Below are 21,860 nucleotides of genomic sequence, written 5' to 3'. Positions count from 1 at the left end.
GTATTCTCACACATTTGTATTTCATTTCATTTGAATTTATAAATGTTTAATCTTCTTTTAAGGCTTGAAAGAGTATTTGGTTATTGTTTTTTTTATTTTCTTACATTGCATGGCTCAATGCTCATATGTTAGAAAAGATAAAAAAATGAAAAAAAAAGAAACATATTGGAAGGGCAAAATATTGCCAAATTGCATGGATCAATGCTCATATATTAAGGTCAAACTACTTACAAAAGGAAGGGCAAATTGTTGCCAAATTTGCCAACAATTCAATACAATTGAACAAATTTGAATTGTAGGTAAATTTACAAAACAAAAATTAGTGACTATATGCCTAAGTTTAGATAACAATAGCAATCGTAGGCAAATTTACAAAAAAAAAATCTAAGTTAATAAATCAGTAGCAAGTATAGGCAAATTTACATGTAATATCCTTAAAATTACTACTGTAATACCCTGAAAATTACTACAATAAGAAAGTAGGTATCCTTGATAGTAAAATAAGGAAATAAAGTGACAAAAAGGGAAATTTTGAGTTATGGCAACATTGGGAATTATATTATGGCATATTAATTCAAGAAAGGATTAAATCGCAAAAGTGAGAAAAATTTTGTTGCCCAAAAGTAAATACTCGAAATTTGAGGGGTTAAAAATAAAAAAAATTTGAAGGACCAATAGTGTAAATATTTTAAGGGTGGAATAACCTAGAAACTAAGGAAAATGGATGAATTAGGACCAAATTGAAAAGGTAAAAAATTTTGAGGGGCTAAATCATAATTTTACCAAATTAAGTGATGACTCAAGGATGAAATTTTTAAAGATTATGAAAGGCAAAATGGTCAATTAGAAGAGAGAGAAATCTAGAAGGCAATGATGATGTTGGTGATATTTTAGATTAATTAATTAAATAAATATTAGTTTATTAATATTTTAATTTGATTTTTAAATGATATTTTATTATTTTATTATTATTCTATTTAGTATATATATGGAAGGAAAGATGAAGAATCTTCATCTTCTTCCATGCAACCAACGTGAGAAGAGAGGAAAAGAAAGAAAGTTTTTCTTTCTTTACAATTTGGTCCTTCCACCAAAAATTTACCATTTTCACTTAGAAATCAAAAGAATTTCCATAGCTTCCAAGAGAGAAAAATAACAAGGAGACAATGGGGAGCTAGAATATCAAGTTAGATTCAAGAAATAGAAGCTGGAGGAGAGAGAAAATCAAGTTAAAGATTGAAATCAATAGCACAAGGTAACAACATCAAGATTTCAATATATTTTTAAGTTTGATATTATTGAAAAAGCATGGAACTAATGTTATAGTAGAGTTTTCTTATATAAGGTCTTATGTTCTTGATATATTAGTGAAGAAAAATAAGTGAAAGTTATGGGAAATATTATAGAGAAATGGAATAAGGGAGTTATACACCTAGTAATCAACATTTTGCACTAAAACAGTTTTGGACAGCAGCAGTAGTCTAAATTTGAAAAATCACCATAAATCGTGAAATTTGAATTAGAGGATGAAAAAAAATATGGAATTAAATATTATTGAGCCTAGTTTCTCATAGAAGAAACGGTGTAAGCAATGGAATTTTAAATCATGAGTTATAATAAATTTTGTGAGATAAGGTCAGAATGATTTTGGGTTCCCCTGTTCTAACTTTGAAAAATCATAAAAAATTGGAGAAAAATGATTAGGGACTTAAATTTATATTTTTAAAATATTGAATGAGTCTATTTTCAATATAAATAGACGAGAACATTATCCTAATCTTGTACGATGAGATAATTAATTTTTAGTGAAGAATGGTCAAAACTGTAAGACAGTAGAATAGGGATGAATTTGAAGAATAAACTGTACTTATTGGCTAACCAAAAATTCTAAAAATTTTCTGGTAAAAACATATGTGAGTATAGTTTTAGATAAAATTTTTTTATCTTAATTCAGAGTTCTGTAGCTCAAGATATAAATAATTTTGTGACAATGACTCAAGTGGACAGCTTTGAATGAACAAATAAATAATGAAATTATAGATAAGGTTACATATAAGCATGTTATATACATTAAGAATGTGGAATGGAGAGGAGGAGGAGGAAAATATATAATTATTCAACTAGCATGAGTTTTCATTAAAAATAGCTAATTTGCATGTTTTAGGTTCAAGGACTAAATTGAATAAAAGTAATATTTTAAGGGTAAATTTGTAAAAATGTCAAAAAGTGACCAAATTGTATGAAATGAATTGTTTTATTATTTAAATTAATAAATTGAATGAAATATTAATTTATATCAAGATTGAGTGGAAATTCGAGGAAAATAAAAAATTACCAAAATGTCCCTGAATTTTGGTATTTCTGCAATTTAGCCTAGTAAGTTCGTGTAACTTGAATTATATTCTTAGATGATTGAAATATATATATTGGATTGAGAAATTGATTTGAATTGTGAACATGAGAAATTGTGAATTGAATGAAATGGAAATGAAGCTTTGAATTACATGTGTAAATATCGGGTCTCGTAGGCCCTATTTGTTATAAACATAATATTTCGAGGATATGTTGTAAAGAATTATAAAAGAACGTTAATAATTTAAAAGTTTTAATTCGGATGAAATTTTGTAACTCGGTTTAATACGTATGTAAATGTATGTCTTCTAGTAATGCCTCGTACCCTATTCCGGCGTCGAATACGGGTAAGGGGTGTTACAATGTGACATCGCCAGATTCGTTCATAACGTTTAGACCGAGTTTGGAGTGTTACATTACACAAGTTCAAAAAGTTAACAAAATAAAGTCATGTTCACAATGTCATCATTGGTCTGTCACAGATGACTCTTAGTAGAAGACTTCCATCTAACAGTGGTTGGTTTCCTCTTGAATCGAAGCTTTTCTCTTGGGGCAGCATCTTGTTTGTGAGTTTGGTGAGTTGGGGCAAATTGGTAAGGAGTTGGGACAACCTCCTGCTGAGTTGGGGTAGACTGTTGCTGAGTTGAGGCAACCACTTAGCTGTGAACACTAACTTTATGTCTTTTGACCAACAGGAACAAGTGAAATCCATCAAACAAATTCATAACTTAAGTAATATAATGAAGCAAAGGCAGATGACTTACTAGAATGTTTCTGCCAACTTCCCATTTACAACTCCTCTTATTGTAGCCTCTTTTGTTGTATTTATTACACCTCATTTCCACCCCTCTCTTGCTCAACCTTTCTATTATTTGTGGTTCATCAAGTTATTTCCTTTTCACCTTAGTAGGTATGGCAAGTGGCCTTCTTAGTGTAGGAAACAGTGTTGGCAGCATGTTTAACACAGACACTCGTTGCTTAGGACCCCTTACTGGCCTTATGAAGTTGGAGTAAATGGAAAACTAGGTTTTCTTGGTGTACCAGGTTTGTACATAGGTTTCTGGGAACTCATATTTTAGATTAATGGCAGCCACTACATGCATACAAGGGATGCTAGTGAGATCTTTGTTCCTATAGGAGCAAGAATTCTCAACTAGGTCTACCACATGTTGACTACCTAAACTGTTTCAACCTAATACCTGTCCCCACCAGTATGTGATGGAACACACCTAAAAATAGTCACTAAAACAATATCAAAAACAACATGTGATCAGCCCCACCAACAATTATACACAAGGCATAAATATATTAAAAATGGCAAATAAAAACATACAGGTATTGGTCCAACAACATGTGATCAACCCCACCAGCAATTATACACAAGGCAGAATAAAGGCATCAATATATTAAAGAGGGTAAATTTACCTCAGTGAATCTTTGATATTGACATCCAACTTTTTCTTAATATTTGGACCTAAGATTCCTTTAATTTTATCAGCTTCTTTTTTATTCTTGACAATCAACAACATAATATTAGTCCTAATTGTTTCCATCATGGTCAAAATAGGTTTCCCTCTTGCTTCCAATATCACCTACCAGTAAGCAACATAAAGGATTAATTAACTGCATGTTCTTAATGATTAGTAAGTAACATAAAAAATAAGGGTTTACTTTGTTAAAGCATTCAGAAAGATTATTCACCAACATGTCGGAGTGGCTCCTAACTGAGAAGTGGGACCTCGACCAGTGAGTAGGGTTCTTTTCCTTCAACCAATCATAAGCATGCTAATTGGTATTCTTTAGTTCAGCTATGACATCCTCAAAATCCCTTGGAGTGCTTGCTCTAATAGCTTTCCAAAGCAAATATTTCAATTCCTTTGTTCAGAAACCAGCTTTCTTGAAATTGGGATGTAGATGTCTAATACAGTGTCTTGTTTCTAAATTAGGAAACAACATATATATTACTTCTAAAAGTCCCTACAAATAGAACAAATACAATTTACTTCTTTGACATACCATAAACCCTAAACAAAAACAACATAAAATAAAGTAGACAAATGGAGTTTTACCTTTTGCTTGTTAGACATGAAAGATATCTAGTATGAGCTCACAATTTTCAAGTCTAGTGCAAGCAACTCTAAGAACCAGAGCCATGATGCTTGGTTTTCACTTTCGATAGCAGCATATGCAATATGATAGATGCCATTATTTACATCTATCCCAACAGCTTCCAGTAGGTAGCCACCAAAGTAGCCATTCAAGAAACATCCATCTAAACCTATTATCCTCCAACAACCAACCCTATAGCCATCTTTGCATGCCTGCAGACAGACATACATCATCTGAATATAATAGATTGTTGTTGTCCCCCTATTTTAGGTCCTAACCTCCAACAAATACTCATAAATCTTCTCATATTGAGCCTTATGAGCTCCTTCAATTAATTTCAATGCCCTAAGTTTAGCCCTCCTACATTTGGCTAGTGAGACAAGGTAAAAGAAATCTCTTTTGACATCTTGTTGCAATGATGCCAAAGAATAATCAAGATCATCAATGAATTTTTCTTTATAATGTTGACCTATTTAAGCTGAGGTTACATTCTTATTTTTATAGACTTTAGAGCAAGTATGGTTAGGGTTTGAACTCTTAATTTGCCAAGTCTAGTTTGTAGGGTCATTAGGGTTTAGTTTAGATGCCCATATGAACCAAGAACATTTTTCACTACAGATTGTCTTTAACCTCTTTAGATCATTTTTGGGGAACTTAATAAAATAACTATTCAACCTACCATACTGTTTGGTAGATTTTAGATTGTCTTTAGACTTAAATAACATTACCTGAAGTTTAAGATTACTCATGTCATTGTCTAGGTTGAACTCAAGCCAATTTTGGCCATCTAAGTCAGATTCATGTGCACTATCTAACCTCCCAGAATCATCACAATCAAATAGATCCCCTACTTCTATATCATCCATGTTTAAACCATCTAGATTAACTCTTATCCTATTAGACACATCACTATCAAACACATCAAAATTAAACATTTCTTCTTCACTCTCATTAAAATTATCATCAATTAAACCTGCCAAACAAATTTACAGTCAATAAAGGCAGACAACAACCAAACAATTTAATACAACATGACAGACAATAACCAATACAAAAATAATTTAATACAAACATAACCATTTCTGTTATGCACATGGCAAAAAATAACCAAACACTTTAACCCTAAACCTAGGCAATGGCAGACAATAACCAATACAATATAGAAGCTAAAGAACAAATTTAATCCAATTGATATTTGAAACTAGGAACAAATTTGTGTCTTAATAACCAAACAATAACCAAACTTGATACTATTTGATACAAATAATAAACATGGCATACCATACACAGTATCTACTATTCACTTTAATAAGCAAACCTTAAACCCCATGTGAATAACAAATGAAATCAAAATCTTTTTGAATGCTTGTTAATGACAAATGAAACCAAAATCGAAGTAACCCTAAATCTAAAAAATAAAAACTAAATCGAAATAACCCCATGTGGATGCAACATTTTTCAAATTTTAAATCTAGACAACCCTAAATCGAAATAACCCTAAATCCAAAAAATCAAAAACTAAAAACAAAAACTTAACCATTACAGTGGATGTAACAACATTGTAGCTTCTCTTTTATTGACTATTGTCATTAAGAACCAAAAACACTGATAGGTTTCTCGTTTTATCTTCTTTTCTCCCCAAACAGAAAATACCAATCGATTTCTAACCCTAGACCCTATTAATCGATTATTGAATTGATTTTCTAACCATAAACCAACCTTGATAATCGATTCCCGAATCAATTTCTAACCTAAATCCCTATTATTTTTTTCCCAAATAGATTTTCTTTTCCTTCTCCCCTTAATCACAACCAATTTATATTTTTTCCCCTAAACCAATCCAACTCTTTAGATTTTTTCCCTAAACCCATGTCAAACCTTGACCCTTCCACTACTTCACCAACGTGATAAGTTAACTGACCACATCAGTTAGTTAACTTGCCACATCAGCGGTCCCGTTAAGACAGTAATGGAAAATGTTAATAAGTGACTGATTTGTCACTTTTTGATAACGTTGACTGTTTTGTTATTTTTCTAAAGTTGAGTGACTGAAATGAAACATAGGTGACTGTTTTGCCAGCTACCGCAAAGTTGAGTGGTTGTTGGTGTAATTTACCCTTATAAATTTTATATAATTTATTAAATAAATTGCTATATGTTCTTTTACTAGAAACTGATACGTAGAGATTGAAATTCAAATTTTAAATTTATTAACTTAGTAATCATTCAAAATTAATTTTGTATTTATTCAAAAGAATTGTCTCTATCGATTTTTTACTACAGTTAATGTGTTGATTTTGTCGAGAGTCCTACATATTCATAAGTTAAAAGGTACATCACATAAATTAAGTATTGCCCACGATTAGAGTTCTATCTCCCAACCTATCAAGAGCTCTGGTGGAATCAAAAAATTATAGCGCTTCAAAAAGCCTAAATAGGTGAAACTTTGACAAATTGAAAAATGGCATATATATTATTTATGGAGGAGAAGGTACATCACACTCTATGAACATGTCAACACTCTTAGGAGAGTTGGAGACAGAACTCCAATTAAAAAAAATTTACCAACTTAGGTGATATGCTCTTCTACCTATAAACCCGTAAAGCTCTATGTCGACAGCTTGGCGACTCAGCTGGGGAAAAATAAGTGAGTCAAACCACGAGTTGATTAATTTTTGTCTTTTGTCGAAAATTAAAATTTGATTTGAATATATGACCCTTTCATTTCATTTCATTTCATTTCATTTCATCTTAGTTCGATCATTATGATTTGATTGCTGTGGTAATTTAAGTTTGGTATACTGCTGCATTGCATTCCATGGACGATTTTACCCTTTTTAGTGGGAGTGAGAAACTATTCCTTCATGAGGTTTTCACCTTAATATAGGATAGTGGATCACTTCCGGAGCCTATAATGGGTGAGGATCAATGATCTGCTAATTCGGGTACCCTTGCCCTTGAAACCAAACCACATATAGTGAACCTTAGGAACTCACCTTAGGTAGAATTACTCTGAACCCTAGTAGATACCTAACTAGGAGTTTTATTATTTCTTGATTTGTATTGGATTTAATGTTTATATGTGATACTGACTTTTTTGTGTTTTACTGTGATTGCATAACATTACATGGCATTTCACTATAAAAGGCGTTAGTTCGTATTCGGTTGTTAGATAGAAAGCTTATCATAGAAAAAGGATTTTTTGATAAAGTGGATGATAATGCGGTTGTCTGAACTTGGTCTGAGATGACACAGCGTAAAAAATGTGATAGTTTGGCCGAGGGATATGTATCGGAATTATGGGACTTCACCTGTATTAGTGTAACTCGGAACAACTTGCAAGAGTTGAAGGAAATTTGGGATCAATAGAGTAATGAGGCTAGACAGTTATTCTACTCTAATTATAGGGATCTATCTTATTTGCTTGACATGAAAGTAGATAAGCATCTTTTTCGAGCTCTTACTCAGTTTTGGAATCTTACCTACAGTTGCTTCACATTCGGAAAGGTCGATTTGGTGCCTACAATAGAAGAATACATGGCCTTACTTCGGTATTCGAAGATTCAAGTGGACAAAGCCTACTTGAAAGCCGTAAATGTACCGACCTTTTTGAAAAAGCTGATGAATATAACGAGAATGAGAGCAGTGGGTTACAGCTCAAATCAAGCAAAGAGGGACACTCTAGACAAGGCCAAATGACTTCAATAAGTACCAATGTCTGGGCCATACTTTCCTGGTTGATACATACCATACTCCCATTTTCCTGGCTGATACATATTAATGGAGGGCAAGCAAACAACGTTTTGAATTTTAAATATTATTTGTAATTCCATTCTTTGTGGCTGCTGGTTGCCATAAAACTTGGTTCAAACATACACATATTCAGACCTTTGCTCAAAAGTAGAGAATTACTTGATTAGGAAATTATTTTTGAGGTTTCAAAGCCATATAGCACCAGCCCTTATGAGCAATGGCACAAGCTGGTTCTTCCCTTGGAGGGACATGACTTGGTTAGGACCCCCAATGAACTGGTGGCCTATGAACACAACCGGTACACTAGGCTTGCACCCCATCTGCTGCAGTGCTCTTTCAATTTGTCCCCCATACGGAACTTCGTCGAGCTCGTACACGGTCGGGTTAGCTCCAAATCCACTTATCAGAGTCTTGATGGTGTGGCTCATGCAACAAGCGGTCCGGCTGAAGATCACCACCGGCCTGTCTGCAACCATTCTTGTAACCATTTCCATTGTTATCTAACAAAGAAGAGTGTTGGAAATGGGAGTTAAATGGACCTTACTGAGAGACTTTTGAAGTAGTAAAAGTGCTTATCCCTGATGTGAAACCTAGTCACCCTGGAGACCCTTATTTATACTGTCCATGAATAGGTACAGAAAAGGAATAAAATAACCCAATAGATCATCATTCCTGTAAATTGCCATTGATGATTGATTTGTAAAGTTGCATAACTGTATATAAATACACATGTGACAATAAATACAGTTAAAGGGCTTCACTATGCTTAACATACTCATCAATTCTCAACAATAAATGCAATTTAAATGTGGGATGCAAATTTAGAACTTTCTTAAAAGTAAAATATTGTGTTGATATTTGACTTTCCTTAGGAGAGATATTCAGGGAACCTACATAATTCAAGAATGGGGTATTTGCCTATATGGTTTCATCTCATCATCTCTCTGATGTGAGCCTATGTTATCATTATCTCTGCATAGTTTTTGGCATTAATTTATAAAGTTAGGATATATTCTCATCCCCAAAAGACTTTTTAAATAATTTTGACATCATCTCTCACAGTTGCTCGCACATTTACTAACTCATGCTAAAATAACATAGATAAACAATGCATGAACTAGATTCAATCAAAACCAAGTTTCAAATTAGAGTTTAGAGCCAACATTTGCTTGCTCCCTCAAAAACATCATATTGTAGTAAAGAAGCACATGGAAAGAAACATTCCACAATCCACAGATTACTCTATTATACCTATCTGATCAAATTTGGGATGACAGAATTATAGTGCTCTCCAAGCCCAAAGGCATGCTTATGGTATGACAACCTGAGAGTCCCTTCAGATGAAAAGGATCCTCCATCCGATTTGTACTCCTTTCCCATCTCCACATCTGGAAAAGATCCTGAAAATATCATGATGTGTTTTCTCAGGCAGTGAGTTAAAGCTCCAAGCTCTAACTGCCCTCCCCATGCAGCAGTTGACTCCACCTCTTTACAGTAGTTCTCGAATCTCTCCGCTAAAGAATCATCAGAATCTTCATCTACAGTATTTTCTGACAGGAAAAAAGGAAGAAAATCGGATGCATGTTTCCTCATATAAGCAGCTGCCATTTCCCGTAGCTCTTGATATGTATAAGGAGAAGAACCTCCAGACAGAAGCGCCAACTGGTCTTCAACGGCTCGGTAGAGGCAGTGTCCATCTGGCTTTATTTCATTAATTGTGAATCCCAGGGGTTTGAGTTTTTCCTCCAATTTCTCATCCTCGATCATTCTATCACTCACGATGTTGCTCTGCTCTTCTTGGATTCTTTGTTCTCTAGCCGCCTCTTGCTGAGCTCTTTTCACTCGCCTCTTGGCACCTTTGCTGGGCTTTGGATGATCCTGCTGAGGAGCGACAGACACCCCAGCTATGGCCTTCACCAAGTTGTCCATATTGCTTTTATCATTTCCGTTACTGTAGCCTAGTGAAGCAAGCTCTTCTGCATGTTTTGCCTTGAGATTAGTAGAGAGCTGAGAGATCTCTTCCTCCACCTGCTTCTTTTTAGCCTTCTGTTCAGCCTTGCTACCCTTTGCTGCTGCCTTTTTCAGGCTAATTTCCTTGTTTTGCAGCTCCGATATCTCTCTCCTGCAGAATAGGATAAGAAAAATAAGTATTATAGAGAAAAAAGATTATATTTAAGTTGAAAAAAATACCCCAACAAAACTTTGAATGGGCTAAACCCTAGAAAACAAAATGCTGCTTTTGTTTTTTTCATAATCAAATTTGTCAAATCAGGGCATTTTAATAATATAACAGCCTTATTCATAATAGCAGTAGGCCTTGTTAAGCCATCTAAATTGTGCCAGGAAACAAACCAGATTAATTAACTAGATTAAATGTGATAGCAAGCAAGGAACACAACAGTCAACAGTCCAAAACCATCAATTAAACTACAGGTAAGTAAAAAAAAAATTAAAGAAGTATATTAAATATCATCGTATCAGAATTACCTGTGCCTAGAAAGCATTTCATCACGAGTTTCATGCTTTTGAGATGTACAAGGCAAACTTTCTTCACATGGTTTGCCATCTGAGTCTAGAACATCGGCCATCTCGGCACACCTAAAATCATGGTAGATGCTAATATAGAAGAAATTGTAACGTTGCAAAAGAAAAGGACATCCAAAAATATTTCACCAAGGAACTAAATGGGACGAACAAAGAACATTCTACAATCAAACAAAACCTATGCTAGTCCAAACCACAACGATGCAGCCTAAACAGGTGAAATGGCCATCTCTGTTTTCAGCTTTCCGAACAAGCACATTGTCAGTTTTGCAACCGAAATATATTGTCCATACATTGATGAAGACAACTGGCCATTTTGCCAACATGAACTTTCTAGGTGCTCTTCTAAACATATAACTCTTTCATTAAACCAAGTTAAAAAATAATGCTTAGATATGCAACTTCTTTCTGCGATTCTAAATCCATGCATTTGCTAAGACTCTTCAAGTTGCTTCAATCGATGAAGTTTCTGAAGTGAGTAAAGTAACCAATTAAACAGAATCCTAAATTCAAATTCCCATCTAGAAACGACGATAGAACCAAAAAAGAAGAAACCCAAAAATGGTTCCTGTCTAAATTAATTAAATTGAAATCAAACAGCAACAATACTTGTTATTTATAATCAAACTGCCATTAACGTAAGTTCAAACCAAGAGATGAAGCAAATCCTAGAAACTAAGGATAATCAGAAACTCAAAAAGTGAAAATCATGTTAAAAATTAGTCAAGCGTGATTTGAAAATGGCGCTTAGTTTCTACAAAGAAAAAGCAAAGCAATTAAAACATGAAATTGAAATTTCATTGACAATTTGTCTTTTGCATTCTTCAAATTTCTAGTACAAAGGAAATAGGAGTGAGAAAAAAGCAAACCTTTTGAAAGAAGCACGAAATTGGGTGGAGTTAGCTAGGGTTTACTCGCGTAGAAATCTTGAAGAAAAAAAGCCAATATATATTTATTTTGTTTATGCATCGCTAGAAATTTAAAAAATTAAAAATAAAATCGCATATGAGCTCATATGGGCATATTTTGGGCTAAATTAACTGTAGCGTAGCGAATCCAATTGAATGAGTTATTTTAGTGTTGAATAGATTAAATTAATGCTATATTATTAAAAAGGAAATATTTTTTTTATTTTGATTTTTTTAATAGTAATAATAATTAGACTAATTTGATACAATTAGAGAAATCTAACAAATAATTTCGCCTGACATTGAACATAATACGAAGGAAAATAAAACATATCACCAAAAATTTTAAAAATACAATATCGTACATCGTATTAAAATTTATATAATATATTTTTTATAATCCATAATATAAATATTTTAGGTTAATGCATTGTTTACTCCCAAAATTGCATCCAATTATTAATTTAGTACTTAAAAGTAACCGCGTATTACTTTACCTCAATTATTAACGGTGTTACAAAAAAGATGATGTTGTGTGCTCTCAACATGTCACATCGCTCGATTCGTATTTTTCTAAAAGAAATTTTAAAAAAATCAAAAAATGGGAAATCAAAGAAAATAGAAAAAATCGGAAAAAAATATCTCAAAAGATTTAAATATTTGAAAAGCTATAAAATATTTATGTGAAATTCTTAGAAATAAAAAATATTTACTTTGATTTTTTTAATAACAGATTAAATAAAAAGAGTAAACACATAAAATATAAATTGTTTTTAAAGTTTTGGGAATTTTACATGATTTTCTATATTTTTTGAAATTTTAAATGTGATTCTTTTTTCTATTTTCTTTGGGGTTTTTTTTCCCATTTTTGTAATGTTGTCAATGGTTGGGCTAAAGTGATACACAATTGGAAACTTGAAGTATCAAACTAATAAAAAAAATTTAAGTACCAAAATGATAAATAAATATAATTTTGAAGGTAAATAATATATTAACCCTAAATTTGATATAAACATACAATATTCTAAACATGGAGATATATATAAAAAAAAAAAACACAAGTACTGAAATTGAAAAATTGTTTATAAAATTTTAACCAACAAATATTTACTTGCTCAAATTCACATTCCCTCAAAACCTTCACTTTTTTTTTTATTATGTAATTACATAAATGTTGATAAAAGTTCTTTTTACATTATTTAATTTTAAAATATTACAAAATATCATTAGACTTATTATTTTATTTTCTAGTCCAAAACCGTTAAAATACTAAAGGTACATTTGGTTCGCTGTAATGGAATAGAGCTGTAATGAAATAGAAGTGTAATGAAATAGATGCGTAATAGAATAAAAGAATAATAGGTAATTCTTTTGTTTGGTTGAATGGAATGGAATAGAGGCGTAATGATATTCTTGTGTTTGGTTGAATGGACTAGAGGTGTAATAACATAAGGAAAAAAACTAAAATGACTAGAATACCCTTAGCGAATTTTTTTTAGGTAGATGATTATTGTTATTGATATTAAATTTTAATAAAATTATTAATATAAATAATAAATAATTTAATCATATTTTAACATAATTATTGTAATATCCAATTATTGTCCGGGGCCCAAACTAAATACAATTTCAAACCCAATAAAACTTGGGCCAACCCTAATCAATTACAAGGCCCAATTAGCTTAAAGTTTTAGAAACCCTAGCAGCTAGCAGCAAAATCAGTAGCCGCAGCAACCTCGCCCCAACAGTGCCGCAACTGCCCACATCGCAGCAGTCACCCACGATCAGCACACCCTGCAATGCCCGTTTCCACGTTCATCTTCACCTGCAATAAGCCACAAACAGTGGGTGTGAACGAAATACAGCAAATTGTAAAAAAGGATTTGGATATAAAAGGCCAATCGATTTTTGTACTGGGGTTAGAAATTTTGTATTGAAAAAAGTAAGAAAAACACAAAAGAAAGAGACAGAAAAACAAAAAAAAATTTGGAAGGTGATCTTGTGTTTTCATTTTCTTTTTTTTATTGTTTTCTTATTTCATGTTTTAGGGGCTTTTTTTTCTTTTTTAAAAAATAAACTAAATACAAAAGGGGGAAGGAGGTTCTTACCAGTGGTGGTGCGCCGTCAATACCCTTACTGTGCGTCGTCTGAATCGGAGTTGAGTAGGGGAGGAGATTTCGGTGAGGAGCAGAGAGGGGGAGAAAGCAGTCCTTGGGGCTGCTGTTGCTGAAAAGGGAAATGCTTTTAGGGTTTTAAAATGGGATTTTATAGGGTTCAAAATGGGCCATTTGTGCGATTGGTCCTTTTCTTTTGGGGTGTTTAAATTAAATTTATTATTTCTTTTAAATTTTACTGCATATTTTAATATTGTTTCAATTCGGTCCATGTTGCTGTGCAGTGTTTGGGAGGTTTGGTAAATTTCTCTTTGGGTCATCCACTGTTAATTGCGTATTCTATTTGGGCCATTTGCATTTTATTTATTTCAAATTTGCCCCAAATTTCTGTTTTAAGTTTAAATTAGTCATTTTTCTTATTATTGCTATTAAATTAGTTAATTTCAATAGTATTATCATTATTATTATTATTATTATTATTATTATTATTATTTCGCATATTTTTTTTATAATATATATTAAACTTTTGAAAATACATGTACATATTTTATATATATATCTTATTATTAGTATTATTTTTTCATAACTTTTATATACATGGATATATATATACATTACATTTTATAACGCATATACATTCTCTATATTTTATATATATACATATTTATATATATATTTCATTTATATATATATTTATACACATACATATTCTTGCATATATATATACACATATCTTCATAGTTCATTTTTATATTATATTTATACATTTATTTATATATTTTGTAAATATATATGCGCAAATCTTAGAATAAGCATATTTTTATATACTTCTATATATTATAATTTTTATAAATGTATTTATAAATATATTTACTTATATATATTTTTGTTTCATAATTTTAAAATATATATACCTACATATATTCCTCATATTTTATGTACATACACATACATATGTATATTAAATTTTTCATGTATTTTATGGTTTTGTTATTTCGCAAAATGTTTATCTTTTTATACCCATTTGATTACAAAAGTTTAAGTTCAACTCGTTTTTTTTACATTAGTTGACTCGTTTTTATTTTATGTTACTTTATTTTATTTTATTTTATCTTTTATTGGATTGTGCTCGTGCTATTCTCTTTAGCGTTTTAAAATATGTTTGTATTTGTTTTTTTTAAATGTTCGTTTTTTATTGAAGCATGAAAATCATTCTATTTTTTAAATTTTAAAATATTTGGCATTCACGTTTTTCGAGAAAGATTGTGTCCTAACTTACTAGGCTTCGATTCTATTCGATGAACTTAGAGGGCCAAGTATTTATTTTACAATTGTACATATTTCAAATAAAAGCTTATTCTCGAGAATTCAAAAATGTTGGGTCCTAACTTACTGGTCATGGCGTTTTGTCATCTCGAAATAAGAATTTCTAAAAAATAGTGCAATATTCGATATTCGAGATTTTCGAGGAAATTGAGCCCTAACGTATTGGGTTCTGATTTTCTTTATTAATCCTAAATAACCAAGAATATTCTTTATTTAAAGTGTATAAGTATAAAAATCATTTTCGAGAACTTAATTTGTGGTGTCCTAACATATTGGGCATAACATATTACTTTCTCGAAATGAAGATTTTCTTTAAAAGCTAAAAAGCGATATCCAAAGTTCGGGGATTTTGAGAAATTGTACCCTAACGTATTGGATCTCTATTTCTTTATCTAACTTGAACATTTGATTATCCTTTTCAAATTTAATCATTTGAGTTTTTAAAAAAAATCTTTTTAACCCTCGACACTAAGACATTAAATAATCAATTTGGTACCGATTTTTGGGCGTTACGAGGGTGCTAACCCTTCCTCGTGCGTAACTGACTCCCGAACCTGTTTTCTCAAATTTCGCAGACCAAAATCGTTTTTAAGGTGAGCCAATCACACCTCAATCAAGGATCGGTGGCGACTCCAATTTTTGTTTTTTTTAAAGTCGATAACTAAAAATTTTTGTTTTCAAAAAAATTATTTCGACAGCTTGGCGACTCCACTAGGGACACTTTAGAGAGTTGAGCCATAAATTGATTAGTTTTTGTCTTTTTGTCAGAAAGATTTCAAATTTGTTTTAAATTACGCTTTCCTCTTTTGCATTCATTGGTTTTTATCAAGATATGTTTGCTTAATTGGTCTAAGTTTGTTAGTGTATTTGCATTTTGCATTGCATGGATGATTTTACCCCTCTAAATGGGAGTGAGAAGCTACTCCTTCGTGAGGTTTTCACCTCTGTGCAGGATAGTGGACACTTTCGAGATACATCCGTACCTGTGGCTTCATGAGATTTTCATCTCCGTGTAGCCATAGGGAAATGTATTCCCCAGAACCGAACTTGGTCCATATGAGCCTATAATGGGTGAGGATTGAGGAATCTGCTGGTTCAGGTACCTATACTCTAGAAGTCAAACTTTATATAGTGAACCTTAGGAACTCACCCTAGGTAGAATTACTTTGAACCTTAGTAGATACCTAATTAGGAGTTTTTATTATTTCTTTATTGTATTGGATTTAATGTTTATACCTGATACTAACTTGTTGTGTTTTGTTTTAACTGCATGACATTTTGATTGCATGGCATTTCATTATAGAAAAGAGGTGTTGATTCACATTCGATTACTAACTTAGAAAGCTTTTCATGGAATACGGATTTCTTGATAAAATGGAAAATAATACGGCTGCCTGAATATATTTCGAGAAATACAAGAAGGGTGATGGAAGAGTACGTGACTTTACTTCGTGGCCTGAGGATTCAAGATTATTGTCTAAGAGCTCTCAACATTCCAACTTCCTTAAAGAAGCTAATGAGAATTGCGAGGATAGGCAGACAATGGATTGCGACCAGAATCAAGCAGAAGGAGCTAGCAGTGACATCCATTGGAAATTCGTGAGGTTTATCTTAGCGTTCGGATGAAGACGGAGAATATGTCTTTGCCTGGAGTATGAGGGCAAAGTTGTATATATATATCCGCCTTATGTAAAGAAATTTGTCTTCTAGTAAAGTTTTCTAAATGGAATTAAATCAGAATCAACCTCTATTTATGCATTCATTTCATGCATTCGCATTACATGACATCATACGCATTAAAGTCCACTAAAAGAGCCTAATCAATTAAAATCATTTCTCAGTTAACCTGGAAACCAACCAGCAAACCAAACATTGTTACGGTACACGAGCGAAATCAAAAAGTATGGACCAAAAATTGAAAAAGCTCGAATAGTTCCAAAAAGAAATGCAGGATCAAATTCAGCAGCAAATGCAAGAGCAGTTTGAGAAGATCCAGCAGAAAATGATGGACAAAATGGTAGAATCTCAAGGGAGTATGATGTCACAGTTAACGCGACTGTTGACTGAATGAAAGGATAAAGGAAACAGCTTTATGGCCAATGTCGAAGAGGAAGGTGATGGCGGACCCCTATATCCTCCAGGCTTTACTTCCCCACATGTGCAGCCCCAAGCTGAAGTATACCCATGCAAATCTTCTGTCACCATTAGGCCTCAGCAGTTTCAGGCTGATGCTTCAAGGTCAATGAATTTCCAAGCTGGATCAGGCTCTAGCCCTGTGAATAATCCTGTCAATCCTATTATCCTTGACTTCGAAGAGGCGGTCGAAAAAGGAAAAACAAAAGAGGAATTACCAAAACAACTAGAGGAAAGTTGGAAATGGATTGAAGAGAAATTCAGGGCGATGGAAAGCACTGAGAGATATGGTGGGATTGATGCTAAGGATTTGAGTTTGGCTCCAAACTTGGTGTTCCCTTACAAGTTCAAGATGCCAGAGTTCGAGAAGTATAACGGGACCAGTTGCCCTGAAGCCCACATCACCATGTTTTGTAGGCGAATGACTGGGTATGTCAATAACGATCAACTATTAATACATTGCTTCCAGGATAGCCTCGCAGGAGTAGCGTCTAAATGGTACAATCAATTGAGCCGTACCAGGATTAGTTCCTGGAGAGATTTGGCACAGGCTTTTATGAAGCAATACAGTCATGTAGCAGAAATGGTTCCTGATAGAATTACCTTGCAAAGCATGGAGAATGAGTCAAATGAAGGTTTTAGACAGTACGCACAGAGGTGGAGAGAGATCGCCGTCCAAGTTCAGCCACCGCTCTTAGAAAGATAAATGACAATGCTCTTTATAAATACATTGAAATCCCCGTTCATCACATATATGTTAGGAAGTGCCACAAAAAGCTTTTTTGATATAGTCATGAATGGTGAAATGATTGAAAGCGCCATAAAGAGCGGAAAGATTGATGCTGGAGGAAATAACAGAAGGCAAGCCTCAAAAGAAAAAGAAAATGAGGTGAACAGCGTGAATTCATACAGTAAATCAATTACGGTGAATCAGCCAAGAAAGGTGGTTGCTAATCAGTAGGGTTCATCAAGACAAGACTTAAGTGTGAAACAAGGTACTGAGAAGCTCTAGTTCACACCCATCCCAACGACATATGGAGAGTTGTATCATAAGCTATTTAATGCACATGTGGTATCTCCATTCTACTCAGAACCTGTGCAACCTCCGTATCCCAAATGGTATGATGCAAACGCACAATGCGACTACCATTCGGGAATTACGGGGTACTCAATAGAGAATTGCACTACCTTTAAAAGGCTAGTTGAAAGACTCATCAACATGGGTGTTGTTAAGTTTGATGATTCATCCAGTACAAAAAATTCCACTACCCAATCATGTTGATAATGGGGTGAATGTGATCTATGAGGAAGTTAGAAAATGTTCATATCAATGCCATAAACACAACTGAAGGAGGGACCTTGTTAGAGATCTGCCCTTATAAACCTGGGAGCGAGCAAAATAATTGAACTGTGGAAGAGATCTCTGTAGTATCTAGAGCTTACTTAGAGTAATGTTCAAAACGCACTTGTTGCTTTTAGCCAAAATGCAATAAGAATTCCTTTGTGAAATAGGCTCATGTCTGAACGTCTTTATTCTTTGAATACATCTTTGCATTCATTTTTGAGCCAATATTCTTTCATTCTTTTCGAATAATTCTAGATTCTTTCATTCTTTTGGATTTTCTTCCAAATCATTCATTCATCTATTCATAATCATACTGTACAAATAACTATTCATGAATTCATACATTCTTTGTATATTCTTTGGTACCCACTATAGGTCTTCAGATATTAATGACATGAGTGATGCTGCTACATACTTAGAATCCCCTTTTGAGCGAGACGTGTGTTTAGAAGGATTTCATGACTTTGGAAATGACATAGATTGTAGCTTATCTCCGGACTTGTTGAGGTTGGTAGAGTAGGGAGAGAAATAAATTTTACCTCATGAGGAGACAATAGAGATTGTGACCTTAAGAGAATGTGTATAACCGGAGAAACAAAACAAAACTTTGTTGAGTGACCTCAAGAGTTCAAAGATGTCTTCGCATGGCCATACCAGGATATGCTTGGGTTAAGCATAGACAGTGTAATCTGAATAACAGTACGATATCAGAAATTTGTAGTTTGTTCAAGGTTAACATCATGAACGATGCTTTAATGGGGCAATGTCTTTCTCTTTGACTTATCATAGCTTTGCCCATTGAAGTCGAGTTGCCATCTCTCCGCATTTTTGTTGGATTTTATTCTAATTGAAGAGAAAGATCTGAAGATTTTTATCTCATAAGGCTTTATAAGAGAAGCCTGAGAAGATCTTTTGCGTGCAAAATGAAAGTGGAAGATCTTATGTAGAAGACTTTATCTGAAAAAACATTGATTCTGATCGAAATGGATAACCAGGACTTGCTTAAATCCTATGAGTTCAAATTCAATCAAAGGAAAATTAAAAAAATAAAAATCAAAAAAATCAAAAAATCAAAATCAGAAAAATTCAAAATTAAAATAAAAAAATCAAAATTGGAAAATAAGAATGATGAAAAAAGGAAAAGAAAAAGAAAAGAAAAATGAGAGGCTAAGGCGAAAACCCGCAAAGGGCGCTTTGTGACCAAAGGTGTATTTGAGTTGAAAACTCAAAAAGGGCGGCTCAAATATTGATCAAAATGGGGCATGAGGTGATCAGAGCAGCTCAAATATTGATTAGAATGAGGCATGCGATGATCTTGCTATACCTGAATTAGCAGGAAAAGGTATGTGACATCTTGGGGCATCGACAGAGTACTGTAGATCTCCTAAACACATGTCAAACTCAGAATGGTCTTCAGTAAGTTTGTACAGAGAAGTTCAAGCTGCGGTATCTGGGGCACCTAGTTTTCATTGAATTTTTTGTTCTTGGAATACTTCATTCTTTTTCAAGATACGTGTTCTCAATCCATTCTTCTTTTATTTTTACTATCCTTGATATTCTATTCATTTCGAGCTATGCTCCAAAATCAATTCTATTTTTATCTTTGTTATAATCTTTTGCAAGCATGTTGCATTGGAATAATGATTAATGGACCAATAAAACTTTCACAAAGGAAGTTTTTGCATATTACTCTAGAAGTTTCTAAATAGTACAGTAACCTGAAATAGGATTATTATTTAGAACGCACCAAGTTTAAAGGTTGAAATATGATAAGGAAGAGTCTAAATTAAGACTATCTCTTTGGATTATGTTGTCAAAAACATTGATTGAACAAAATGACAAGATGGGGTGTTGGTGACAAAGTTTCATTGAACAAATAAGCAGTGATCACCTTGTGATAAGAAGAGGTTTCCGCGGAGAAAGATATCCTTCATTTGTGCATAAGCATGTGGCATGACACCTTGAGATTGGTATAAAAGACCAAAGAGCTTCACATTCTGTATCCTTGAATTATGATAGGAGAGGATTGAGAAAAGGCCAGATTTTTCTACCCTTGGGTTACAGCGGGAGAAAGATGGTACAAATGTTACATCCCAGTGGATTGAACTTTGAAGTTTGCAAGCGTTTCTTTGGAGATGCGAGCTGAGCAAGAGGACGTTGTAGTGCGTCAGTGATACGGTCTTAATAAACTTTGAGTAATGACAACCTGAGCGAGATCATTCTCAAAATATTCTACATTTATTCAAATATTATTCATACATATCTAGTTAGGAGCATTTAATTCATTCTGATCATGACATCCTAATCACTAGGCATAATTAGGTTCATAGATTTGAATTATACAGATCATGTTCCCCAGAGAACAAACCGGTGAAATTTCAACCTTATCTCCCTGGGTAGTAGTGGAGTAGGTTGAAGATGACAGGTCTTGCCTTCCTATACTGGCGGCGAAGCAGATCGAAGATACCAGTCTTATTGCCATGACATTACAATTAAAAAGATTGAAGCCACAACGGCGGATCTTATTTCCCTGGCGTCGCAGCGGAGCAGATTGAAGCCACGATGGCGGATCTTATCTCCCTGGTGTTAAGGCTTGGATTAGCTGAAATGGAGTGGATTAAAGCTGTAGGCAGAGGATCCTATCTCTTTAGCATTACAGTGGAAAAGATTGAAGCCACAACGGGGGATCTTACTTCCCTAGCGGTGTAGTGGAACAGATTGAAGCTACGACAGCGGATCTGGTTCCCCCGACATTGCAATTAAAAAGATTGAAGCCAAAATGGCGGATCTTACTTCTCTGGCGGTACAGTGGAACAGATTGAAGTCACGATGACGAATCTTGTTTCCTTGACATTGCAGTTAAACAAATTAAAGAAAATAAACCTATCTCCCTGAAGTTGTAGTGGAGCGGATTAAAACCATAGATCTTATCTCTCTGAAGTTGCAGAGAGCAGATCGCATCAAGTCTTATCTCCTTGCAATTGCAGAGGAGCAGACTAAGAAAGAAAATCTTATCTCCCTGAAGTTACAATGGAGCAGATTAAAGCCAATAATCCTATCTCCCTGAAGTTACAGTGGAGCGGATTAAAATAAGATCTTATCTCTCTGAGGTTGCAGAGAGCAGATTGCATCTGACTTATCTCTAAAGTTGCAGTAGAGCAGATCGCATCTAGTCTTATTTCCCTGAAGTTGCAGTGGAGTATACTAAAGATAGCAAATTTTATTCTTTTGAGAAGCTACAAGATACAACTCCTATCTCCCTGACGTTGCAGTGGA

General features: G+C 33.5%; 2 protein-coding genes and 1 long non-coding RNA gene across 4 annotated transcripts; all 3 read right to left on the bottom strand.

Moving 5' to 3' along the window:
- Positions 1-7,997: 7,997 nt before the first annotated feature.
- Positions 7,998-9,190, bottom strand: LOC107947952 (monothiol glutaredoxin-S6). Its single transcript, XM_016882452.2, has one exon. It carries the CDS (start codon positions 8,706-8,708, stop codon positions 8,400-8,402), a length of 309 nt encoding a protein of 102 aa, XP_016737941.2. The 5' UTR covers positions 8,709-9,190; the 3' UTR covers positions 7,998-8,399.
- Positions 9,191-9,312: 122 nt separating this feature from the next.
- Positions 9,313-11,834, bottom strand: LOC107947944 (OVARIAN TUMOR DOMAIN-containing deubiquitinating enzyme 5). Of its 2 annotated transcripts, none has more exons than XM_016882444.2 (3): positions 11,628-11,834; positions 10,702-10,812; positions 9,313-10,336 (listed from the first exon to the last, which is right to left on the bottom strand). In XM_016882444.2, the coding sequence occupies exons 2-3, from the start codon at positions 10,800-10,802 to the stop codon at positions 9,466-9,468; spliced, it is 972 nt and encodes a 323-aa protein (XP_016737933.2). In that variant the 5' UTR covers positions 10,803-10,812; positions 11,628-11,834; the 3' UTR covers positions 9,313-9,465. The 2 variants fall into 2 exon arrangements, with proteins under 2 accessions (XP_016737933.2, XP_040954122.1); XM_041098188.1 differs by having other exon boundaries at positions 10,702-10,830; positions 11,628-11,726.
- Positions 11,835-13,213: 1,379 nt separating this feature from the next.
- On the bottom strand, positions 13,214-13,962 carry LOC121220117 (uncharacterized). The gene is made up of 2 exons (XR_005917297.1): positions 13,775-13,962; positions 13,214-13,491 (listed from the first exon to the last, which is right to left on the bottom strand). It is a non-coding gene; the product is annotated as an uncharacterized lncRNA (long non-coding RNA).
- Between the last annotated feature and the right edge of the window lie 7,898 nt (positions 13,963-21,860).

The sequence above is a fragment of the Gossypium hirsutum genome, chromosome D08 (assembly GCF_007990345.1).
Source record: "Gossypium hirsutum isolate 1008001.06 chromosome D08, Gossypium_hirsutum_v2.1, whole genome shotgun sequence".
Taxonomy (NCBI): domain Eukaryota; kingdom Viridiplantae; phylum Streptophyta; class Magnoliopsida; order Malvales; family Malvaceae; genus Gossypium; species Gossypium hirsutum.
This window is presented reverse-complemented; position numbering and strand designations above follow the sequence as displayed.

Bases quoted from the DNA above. Each gene is read 5' to 3' on its own strand.
- LOC107947944 (XM_016882444.2), bottom strand. From the start codon at position 10,802: ATGGCCGATGTTCTAGACTCAGATGGCAAACCATGTGAAGAAAGTTTG. The intron at 10,337-10,701 runs GTAATTCTGATA...CCTATTCTGCAG, and splicing joins GAAATGCTTTCTAGGCACAG to GAGAGAGATATCGGAGCTGC.
- LOC107947952 (XM_016882452.2), bottom strand. From the start codon at position 8,708: ATGGAAATGGTTACAAGAATGGTTGCAGACAGGCCGGTGGTGATCTTC.